The sequence below is a fragment of the Octopus sinensis genome, linkage group LG10 (assembly GCF_006345805.1).
Source record: "Octopus sinensis linkage group LG10, ASM634580v1, whole genome shotgun sequence".
Lineage (NCBI taxonomy): Eukaryota > Metazoa > Mollusca > Cephalopoda > Octopoda > Octopodidae > Octopus > Octopus sinensis.
This window is the reverse complement of record NC_043006.1, coordinates 30,788,826-30,800,320: the sequence shown is the minus strand read 5'-3', so window position 1 is coordinate 30,800,320 and position 11,495 is coordinate 30,788,826. Positions and strand designations below refer to the sequence as shown.

At 38.8% G+C, this 11,495-nt stretch overlaps 1 protein-coding gene across 3 annotated transcripts in view; it reads right to left on the bottom strand.

Annotated features, from left to right (window-relative positions):
* Window positions 1–1,167: 1,167 nt before the first annotated feature.
* The window catches only part of LOC115216342 (E3 ubiquitin-protein ligase UBR3), a 64,757-nt gene continuing 54,429 nt past the window's right edge, over window positions 1,168–11,495 (bottom strand). The window contains exons 33-38 of one of the 3 annotated variants that reach the window (XR_005000927.1): window positions 11,000–11,125; window positions 9,031–9,333; window positions 6,477–6,686; window positions 4,882–5,021; window positions 2,336–2,524; window positions 1,168–1,363 (exon numbers count right to left, since the gene is read on the bottom strand). Coding sequence is in view for 2 of the 3 variants with exons in the window: in XM_036506483.1 (XP_036362376.1) it covers window positions 2,407–2,524; window positions 4,882–5,021; window positions 6,477–6,686; window positions 9,031–9,333; window positions 11,000–11,125 (897 nt within the window). In the remaining variant the exon portion in view is untranslated. Of the gene's footprint in view, window positions 2,525–4,881; window positions 5,022–6,476; window positions 6,687–9,030; window positions 9,334–10,999; window positions 11,126–11,495 lie in introns of all 3 variants that reach the window. The other 2 variants (XM_036506483.1, XM_029785585.2) reach the window with 2 other exon arrangements.

Here is an 11,495-nt window from a genome sequence, read left to right as displayed (position 1 = left end):
AGAAGGATGAAAGGTAAAGCTGACCTCAGCATGATTTGAAACTAGAACATAGGCACAGGCAAGGCTGTGTGTTAAGAAGTTTGCTTCCCAGCCACATGGTTTTGTTGTTCAGTTGGTCAAGTGTCTTTTACTATAAGCCTTGGGCTGACCAAAGCTTTGTGAGTGGATTTGGTAGACGGAAACTGAAAGAAGCCTGTCATACATTTATATATATATATATATATATATATATATATATATATATATATATATAATATATATATATATATATATATATATATGAAAAAACAAGTCAAAAATAGAAAATGCTAAAATAATTTTATAGTGAACATTTCAGTACCGGTTTCGGTCATTTTGAGACCTTTTCAACTGTAACGATTAAATAATTAAATTTAGAAAAATTAGAAGAAAAGTTTTTTTGAAGGAATATTTCTATAGTAGTGTTCAGATTTAAGTGGCATTCTGCCTTTCTCTGACTCCCTTGTTTGCACTTGTGTGTTGGAGGTCGTATATATATATATATATATATCACCATTATAGGTGTCTACTCTTCGAACCCCCCTCTTCAACATGCTATTTCACCATGCATTACCCCTCTCTTGATATCCTACGTTCTACTTGCCTAGAACCTGTCATCATTTCTCTGAACCACCCTCCCCACTGGTGCTCCCCTATATATTTCTACACCCCCCCCACATAAAAAGCACCATCCGAACTTGGCCGATGCCAGACCCCTCTGGCACCTGTGCAGGTGGCACGTAAAAAACACCCACTACACTCGCGGAGTGGTTGGCGTTAGGAAGGGCATCCAGCTGTAGAAACACTGCCAGACTAGACTGGAGCCTGGGGCAGTCCCGAGCTCCCCAGACCCCGGTCGAAACCGTCCAATCCGTGCTAGCGCGGAAAATGGACGTTAAACGATGATGATGATGATGATGATGATGATATATATATTTCCAAAATAACTTCTGATATTGAACTCTGCTATTTCCTTCTATTTAACTCTCTCTCATATTGTCATATTCCATGACATATTCTCTCATATTCCATAGCTTGCAAGTTCTGTGGATATGCAAACACCACAGACAGACACACACACATTCATACAGACATGCGACAATACAAAAGAGTGTCAGAGCTAAAGTGAAGAAAAGTAAGCAAGACGTATTTCATCTCTATTAGTATTATTATTATTATATATTTTATTGTGAAGAAGAAACAATATTTTTTGTTCTTTTAATAGATTTAATATACAGTTTGGCTAGAATACAAGTTCAAAGAAATTCAGTGGTATATTTGCTGTTGTTGTTGTGGTGGAGGTGGTGGTGGCTGCTACTGCTGCTGTTGCGCTTGTCTTTTGGTGCTGTTTAAAAAAATTTATACATTTTTAACACATTTGCTACATAAGAACAAGAAAGTATGAATGCTCTTAGGAAGCCGAAGAGGAGGAGGAATAAATGAAAGGAAAACAAATTGAAGACTGGGAAAGGAAAGAGTGTGTGTGTGTAGGGAAAGAGAGAAATATGGGAGATGGAATTAGGAAAGGAAAAAAGAATGTGAGGAATGGGGTGAAGTGGGAAAATAACAAGGGTAAGAGGAATCATTTTTTAAAAAATCGAAAGACTTAAGAAAGAAAGAGAGAGAGAGAGAGTGTAAATGGAGAGATAAAAATATACACACCCTGCCGCCACCAGATACACAAACATATACAGCACTGTACATACATGCACACATACACAAACACTCATTTACGTATACAACAGACATTTCATTTTCTCCTATATACATAAATACACACACACACCCACTGTCTCCTTCTCTCTCCCTCTCTCGGAAATTCGCACAGTCCTCATCTTTCTACGTTCATATGTCCAACAGGCAGAGTTTTTGTTCCTTGAGAGTAAAGCATAGCAGGCCTCCCCTTGCCATGCAGTTCCCAACATCACAGTAAACAGGTAACAACAACAGGATTCTTTAGTAACAATGAAAAAGGCAAGGAGCAGGAATGATAGGCAAGACAACAATAACAACAGCAGCAGCAGTCGTAGTTCAATGACGTGAGGTAAAGTGTGAGGGGAGAGAATTTACAGGGGAGGGGGAATTATTAGAGGTGGAGGGTCATGACTGGAGAGGACAGCAACGATAATAACAAGAACAGCACCAGTGATAATTAAAAATAGTCTTTGTTAGAGGGTTCCAAAGATGGGAGAAGAGAGAATAAAATTGGGGAGGTGCAACAGAGAGAGAGAGAGAGTAACAATAACAAAAAAATAACTGAAGAAAACAAAATATTATCAACAACAAAAACCGCAACAACAACAGCAGCAACACTAACATCATCATCATTGTTATTATTATTATAATGGTGAGCAAAGGCAGCAACTGCTAGAGCAGTTTAAGTCCAGGTCATAAGTTATTCTTGTGCCAGATCCACTGTTTGCAGGCATGGTCAAAATTGTGTGTACGCCATTGCTGCTCCAATAGCTGATAACGTTCTTCACTTAGGTAGAGAGGCTTTCCACGTCTGCAGGAAGGAAAACAAAAACATCATGGTTAGTTGTTTTAATTTCAGGACAAGAAAAATAAAGTGACAGGGCAAGAGTTACGGCTTAGGCGAAAATGAGCAGATCAATGATCCAAGCTATTCCAGCAGAGACTGTCTTGCCTTTTTGTTTTGCAATCAAATACTAATAAGAACCTCATAATCCAATGTGTCCTTCCTTTTTGTAAAATGGTGAAGGGGAAGACATTATATTCTTTATTTAACAATTATTAAGTTAGCATTAACATAGTTAACATAATCAGCATAAAAGAAAAAGAAACTAATTAGAAATAATTATGCGAAGAGGAAAAGACAACAACATTAGCTCAGTAATTAATATAGTTTAAGTGGCTCAACAAGTAAGGGAGACAACATTGGATATGTTTCAGTCATATGAGACTTCTTCAGTGAAGCTTAGACCTGACTGTACTTGTAGAAATAAAGATGAAATAATCACTACAGAGATCAATATTAGAACTCTGTAGATCTGTACAACATTGTACATGGAGAGGTGGCATAGAATATTTGCATATTTAGATAAATCATTGATGGAAAGTACTCAAAGATTTTATTGCTTCATGTGGTGTGTGTGAGAGAGAGAGAAGACAGAGAGGAGATGTTCAATAAATAATGCTGACATAACAATCGAATTCTTATTTCTTTCATATTATTCACATCTGATCAGTTCTACCAGTTTCAAATAAACCAGCAATATTTCTAATTGTTGTTTTACTTCCAGGCTAACTCTGATTGAAAAACTCAGAAATCAAAGACATTCCAATCATGACAACCCCATCTTTAAGAACATCTATGATTACTAAGATCACACTATCCAAGAATCTTTCCTTTCTTAAGTTGGTAGGGCTTGATTTGAGGGAGATTTGGCTACTATTTCCAGCAGGTCATAGAGGCTCTATCATTGGCTCATATATTTTAGTTCTCTCTGCAAAAATTGGTTTATTTTTTTATGATTTAAGGCAAAAGATGAGGTTAGATCTTGATGCTGGAGTTGATCTCCTTTTTGATATTTTCATTAAATGATAAAAAATATTAACCTAATAAAAGGTGTTTGTTTTTTTAAATCTACCAAAATTCATCCAATTCAAGATATCAGCATTAAGATCAACAATGATCTGATAAGCGTTGAAATTATTTCTTTAGTTTAAGAGAGAAATGAGGATGCTAATACAGAAATATCATGCCACCCCCCCACCCATTCTCTTATCAAACATCAGCTAAAATACAAAATCATTTCCTTATCTGACCACCACCTTCCATATAACTTAATAAATACAACTCAAATAACTCAAAATCAACTTCTTATTCCCCCACCACCACCACCACAACCCCATCTCCATGAGACTTCCATATTTGGACAAGGTGGAGAGATTTCTTAAAGTCAGACACGATCTTTTTTCAAGCAATTACATTGAAATGACCGATGATCTTTCTGTATTAACATCCTCGTTTCTTTCTTAAACTGAACAAATAATTTCAACTCTTGTCAGACCATTGTTGATCTTAATGGATGAATTTTGATAGATTTAAAAAAACAAACAACTTTTATTTGGGTTAATTTTTCTTATCATTTAATGAAAATATCAAAAAGCACATCAACTCCAGCATCAAGATCTAACCTCATCTTTTGCCTTAAATCAAAAAAGTAAAACAGTGTCAGCCAACCTAGTTACTCGAAGATTAATACAGCCCCAGGCTGTACTATATCCTGGACAGGCATAGTCCAATTCTACAAATCAAATGGAAATTGTAGTTGTGATACTCGTGCCAGTAGCATGTTAAAAGCACCATCCGAACATGACCGATGCCAGCGCCGCCTTGACTGGTGCCCATGCCGGTGGCATGTAAAAAGCACCAACCGATCGTGGCCATTGCCAGGATCCTCTGGCCCCTGTGCCGGTGGCACGAAAAAGCACCCACTACACTCACGGAGTGGTAGGTGTTAGGAAGGACATCCAGCTGTAGAAACACTGCCAGATCAGTTTGGAGCCTGGTGCAGCTTCCTGACTTCCCAGACCCCAGTCAAACCATCCAACCCATGCTAGCATGGAAAATGGATGTTAAAAGATGATGATGATGACTGCAAGACAATATGGTCACAGGTCGATCTTTTGACAGTTTGCACTGTTGAACTCCTTATGAGAGAGAGAGAAAGAGATGTCTGTCGTCAGCTGTTTTTGTCTTTTAAAATCTGGAACAAGCCCTAAAAAGTTACAGTACCTACCAGAAACAACTATTTTAAAAAAAAAGAAAAACAGACATCAATTGCGAATGCAAAAAGCCTGAAAGAGAGAATGGAATTGGTAATAAAGTTGACTCACCTCAGTTCTTCATCTTCCTCACCATGTTTGTCGAGATAGACTGATCCCCAAAGTGCTGCTCTCTGGCCACGGATCACAACTACTATGCTTGAGTTTACCAACAGAAACACACCCGTTCCAGCCCCACAAGTTATTGAATGCTAGACAGGAAAAAGAAATTGAAATAACAAATCCCACTTTACACAACAACAAGCATCACATTTGGCAAATATTATTAAATTTTGTTTTTATTCTATGGTTGGATTCTCAAAAGGTACACTCGTTTAACAGCAGGGAAAATGCTAGAATTTGGACATAGCTCTTTCACTACTTTGAGGCCATAAACTTCCAGCAAGTCTCCAGGTTCAATCACTGGTTAAGCCATCCTATTTTATTTATTTCTAATAGTAACACTATTAGAAATAAGAAAAGTATTTTTGGCTGTGATTTACTAATCTAGACAAGACTAGGTTCCACTCAGCTGATTTTGTCAATGATATACAACAAGTGAACAACTCGAGTGGCTGACTCAATTAGACTCAAGGGAAATTTTCATTTGAGTCAAAGCAGTTGACTCAACTTGGTTTACAGACAATTGCTTTCTAGCAGAAACTAGCATCCAACCAGAGGAAAACATTGGATCTTCTGCTTGAAGATGAAGCAGAATCAAAAAAAGATCTACATAAAAAATCTTTAATCTTCTTCAACTTATCAATTACAAAGCTAGGGTTGAACAGTTTTACAAATTTCTATATTTGAACATGAATTCATGAAATAAATATTCTCATATTTATTTGTTACATTAAAACCATGATGGTATGATTTCATCCCATGGTTGAGTTGACAACAGTAGCAGCTGCAACTTTTATGCAACACTGGTAAAATTTCAGTTTTTGAATTTGTTTTTTATTTTGTTGAAGATGTGGGAAACCACTCGGTATATTTGATACAACAGTCACGACTAAAGCCTTTTCTACCATCCCTCACAGCACCAACGACAAGTCACTCTATTACAGAAGAGAGCAATGTTAAGTTTTAGCAGTCAGTATGCAGACATTGTTATGCACACAGAACGTATGATTATTAATTACAATAATGATTAAACTTTTGTGCAGTAATTGCAATCTATATGTGCATTCAGAGAGCTTAGAGTTAGCATACGAAATAGTTTCCCAAGAATTCACCATCATCATCATCCATTTTCCAAGCTGGCATGGTTTGGATGATTTGACAGGAGCTGTACCAGGCTCCACAGTCTGGCTTGGTTTCTATGGCTGGATGCCCTTCCTAACGCCAACCACTTTACAGGGTGTGGACTGGGTGCTTTTTATGTGGCACCAGCAGAATTGACTGTCCATATTTACAGATTGACACTATAGACAAGTGTATATTATACAAGAATAAATGCACCATATTATATTTTACAGCTGAATATCTTTACACATAAGACAACAATCTGGGACAAATTACACTACAGAAAACTAACATCTTCTCCAACATAAGATTCCTCTTTTAACTACTTTATGCTACAAACTATGTTCACAAGTTTCATAAAAAATTTAACAGAACTTCACAAATAAAACAAGTGCAATAAACTTCAAGTAGACAGTGCTTACCTGTACACATTCTCGAACTGATTCATGTTCACAGCAAGCTTCTCGGAAGCAGAGAAACTCTGCACATATTAAACATATCGTTGGATCTCGAGGAATTTTGTTACAAATCATACAGGTTTTGTTGCGGTACTCCTGGAATATTTTGTAGTATTGATCAGGAAGTTCCACAAGCCTTGGTGGATGGAAAAAAAAACTTGAAGGAAGTAAATACTGAAAAAGAAAATCAAATAAAATAACCGCATTAGTAAGAAAACACACAGACATACACACGGCTTGTGATTTAATATACAAAAGGCAATGATTACATTCTGTAAAAATTCCTGATCTCAAGTATAGAAGGTTGGTGCTTTTCTTTGATCTTTCAGGCAAATATTCAACATTATCATACAGGGTAGCCATGTTTGGAACCTGAACAACTGGCAAATCATGCACTGCCTAAGCTTTCAATTTACTGCAAAATCTGAGCATGAAATTTGAAGTAACTCATATAATTCACATCATCATCATCATCATCATCATCATTTAGCGTCCATTCTCCATGCTAGCATGGGTTGGACGGTTCAACTGGGGTCTGTGAAGCTGGAAGGCTTCATCAGGCCCAGTCAGATCTGGCAGTGTTTCTACGGCTGGATGCCCTTCCTAACGCCAACCACTCCATGAGTGTAGTGGGTGCTTTTTACGTGCCACCTGCACAGGTGCCAGACAGAGCTGGCAAACGGCCACGAACGGATGGTGCTTTTACGTGTCACCGGCACGGGGGCCAGGCGAGGCTGGCAACGGACACGAACGGATGGTGCTTTTACGTGCCACCAACACGGGGGCCAGACAGAGCTGGCAAACGGCCACGAACGGATGGTGCTTTTACGTGTCACCGGCACGGGGGCCAGGCGAGGCTGGCAACGGGCACGAACGGATGGTGCTTTTACATGCCACCGACATGGGGGCCAGACAGGGCTGGCAAACGGCCACGAACGGATGGTGCTTTTACGTGTCACCGGCACGGGGGCCAGGCGAGGCTGGCAACGGACATGAACGGATGGTGCTTTTACATGTCACCGACATGGGGGCCAGACAGGGCTGGCAAACGGCCACGAACGGATGGTGCTTTTACGTGTCACCGGCACGGGGGCCAGACAGAGCTGGCAAACGGCCACGAACGGATGGTGCTTTTACGTGTCACCGGCACGGGGGCCAGACAGAGCTGGCAAACGGCCACAAACGGATGGTACTTTTACGTGTCACCAGCACGGGGGCCAGGCCAGGCTGGCAACGAACACGAACGGATGGTGCTTTTACATGCCACCTACACGGGGGCCAGACAGGTTTGATCTTGATTTTGACTGTTCTAACTGGTCTTGCCGGGTTTTCTCACGCACAGCATGCCTCCAAAGGTCTCGGTCACTGGTCATTTCCTTGGTGAGACCTAAAGTTCGAAGGTCGTGCTTCACCGCCTCGACCCAGGTTTTCCTGGGTCTACCTCTTCCACAGGTCCCCTCAACTGCCAGGGTGTGGCACTTTCGCACACAACTATCTTCAGCCATTCTCATCACATGACCATACCAGCGCATACGTCTCTCTTGCACACAACAACTGATACTTCTTAGGTTCAACTTTTCTCTCAAGGTACTTACACTCTGTCGATTATGAACACTGACGTTACACATCCATCGGAGCATACTAGCTTCATTTCTTGTGAGCTTATGCAACTCCTCAGCAGTCACAGCCCAAGTTTCACTACCATGTAGCATGGCTGTACGTACACATGCATCATACAGTCTGCCTTTTACTTTGAGCGAGAGGCCTTTTGTCACCAGCAGAGGTAAGAGCTCTCTAAACTTTGCCCAGGCTATTCTTACTCTAGCAGTTAAATCACACACACACATATGTGTACAGACAACTGCTTTGAAACCTCTAGATTCTAAACATCCAGATTTTACAGTTCTATATTTGAGAGATGAAGAATTATTTACATTTGACGGATATTTGTCTTAATCTTGTTAAAACAACGTTTTGGCTGATATACTTTCCCACAGGCATATGGCGTAGAAGTTAAGAGCGCAGGCTACTAACCCCAAGATTCCAGGCAGTGACCTGAATAATAATAATAATAACATCGAAAAATACCTTAGGAATGAGAACCCAGGTTCAAAATTTCCCCAGGACACCTGATGAAGGCTGGAGGGTATATAAGCTGAAACGCTGTATTAACAACAAACAAGATGAGGGCAAATATCCGTCAAATGTAAATAATGTATCCAGATTTTAAATTCCATTTATATCAATAATTGGTGCCCTTGGTATTATGAGTAACTGCCAAAGTGCCAATCTGGATAAGCTAGGGTTTTCAGAGCAAAGAACTCAACCAACTGACTCTCACATTACAAATACAATCTGTAAATGGAACAGTAAAAATGTGCAAAACTTTTCTTGAGTTTAAAATGAGACTTTGCTTTAGTTATCAACATTCCAATGATGGAGTTTTGTATCTTTGTAAGAAACCAGCTACTTCTTCGGAGGAAGAACTTAGATAATTAAAAACAGAACACACACACACCTCGTATGACTTAATGCATCTATGTATGAGTTGAAGACATGAGTGTGATTTGGGGTGACATACTTGATTCTTGAGAGAAGGAGGTCCATCAATTGCTGTAGCTAATTCATGTAGCCAGAACCGGGTGATTGGTAAAATCTCAGGTACACAGAATTGAACAAAATGTTCAGTTCGTTGAGTTTCTTCTATTTTGCGAGGAATAGATAATCCTGATTGAGTATCAACAGATGCGCTTGGCTGGCTATCACAAGACTTTCCACCTAACATGAGGTAGTGGCAGAGGTAGGTAAATTCAGATGGATACTGAAACAGAAAAAAATATTTAAACATAGCAGCTTTTAGTACATATCATAAAATCCAAAGATTTTAGTTCCAATCACCATAAATTTCATAATTTTGGCTAATCTCAATTTCGAGTCCCTCGTCATCAGTAAATGTTCCATTCATATTCTTAAACTTGTATTTAACTCATTAACTGCCAAATTTTTGTTATTAATATTTTTTGGCTTTGCCAAGTATCTTAGGAGTTAAAATAATATATAGTATTTAAATTTTCTTCATATGTGAATTATTTTGGAAATTATGATAAACTTTTCAAAAAGTTCCAAATAGGGATCACTGTAAAAAAACATATTTCTCCTTTTCTATTCAATTAAAATAATAAACATTTAAATTTTTTTCAAACTATAGTATCAAGTGCGAATATGTATGAAATATCAAGGAATGATATAAATAAGAAATGCCAAAAAAAGAAAGTTTTCAAAACAGTCAATATTTTTGTAGTTCAAAAATTGCAATTTATGACATAAAATGTCCTTTAGAATTAGCCAGAGATAATAACGACAAACTTTAAACTACTAAATATTGTTAAACACACCTCTGCAAACGCTATGTACATAAGCAATTCACTTCAAATAAAAATGACCAACTGGCAGTGAGACGGTTTTTAGCAGATCCTCAAATGGGGCTCATGGCAGGCAATGGGTTAAACAATTATCTCAGTTTAACATTACCATGTATACATACATACACATATATAAGTGTATACATAATCACCACTCTCAGTTAACATCCACTTTCCATGCTGGCATGGATTGGATAGTTCAACAGGAGCTCTGCTACACAGAACAATGTGCCAAGCTCTAATGTCCGCTTTGGCATAGTTTCTATGGTTGGATGACCTTCCTAATGCCAACCACTTTACAGAGTGGACTGGGTGGTTCTCTGTAGAACCAGCAGCATCCAACAAATAATTTGTAAGACCACTCAAATGAGGAGGGAGCAGTTGTGAAGGAGGTGGTTTAGTGCCAGGAGATGAGTTAGAGTATGAATAGAGGGATTAAAATAGGGGTCTTGCATTAAAAGAGATACATGGCTCCCTCAATAGGAGCTAGAGAGAGATGTGAGTGGGAGGTGTGTATAATTGGAAGCAAGGATGGGAGAGGGTCAATGAGTGGAGAAAGTTCACAAGAATGCAAAAGAAGGGAAAGAAATGGGTATTAGGAGGATAAATGTTGTGGGGAAGAGGTTCAACAGGGACATATTGTGTGAAGGTCAAGTGAGTGAGGAAGAGTTGGGGAACCGAGTTGTCAGGGACAGATTGCGAGCATTCCTAAAAACTATACTAAAAGAAATGAAGAAGTAAATGTGATGTAGACTCCCCAGGCCACACCTAAAAGAGCAATGTCTCTGAATAAATAACCAACTGATAGAGAGAGAAAATAAAGGAAATTCTTTACACGTGGTGCCATTGGAACACCAAAATGTACCCAGAAGAAGCAACAAACATTGGTGCCTTCTTTGTTGTTATGTGTACTGGACTGTGATAAATAGAGAGAGAAGTTAGCATCCAACTCATGGAAACAAAGCAATGATGATGATACACCTGAGAAGAAATTAAGCAGATTTTGCTTACAACTGAATAAAAAAAAGAGTAAAATATTTACCAAAATCTCTATCAAATACTTACCTTTTTCTGTGGGAATTCTTCATCAAATAAATGTCGCTGTAAGAGTGCAGCAATTCTTAAATAAGGAAGCAAATATGACTGTAAAACATTTTCTATACTGTCTGGACTCCAGATCCACTGCGATATCTACAAGAAAGATTGACTGACTGAACTTTTCTCAAACCACAATGATAATTCAATAGGATTCAATTTATTTTCACCCATATTTCTGCTTTTAACAAGAAAACATTTCACATACTCTACCACAAAAAAACAAATTAGATCTCTTCTCTTCCTCACATTTCCACTTCATGCACTATGCTTACCTCCCACTCCCCAATCCATGGCCCTGTGCCACTGTATCATTGCTTTCTGCTAGCTTCTGACCTGTGTGTCCCACTCACGCCCTGCCTCATAGTATCATTGCTGTCCCCAACCCACATGGAACAAGAAAACTTTTCACTCACCCTACCCCAACAAACCCACCTACATCTCTTCTTCACATTTCCTCCTTCAT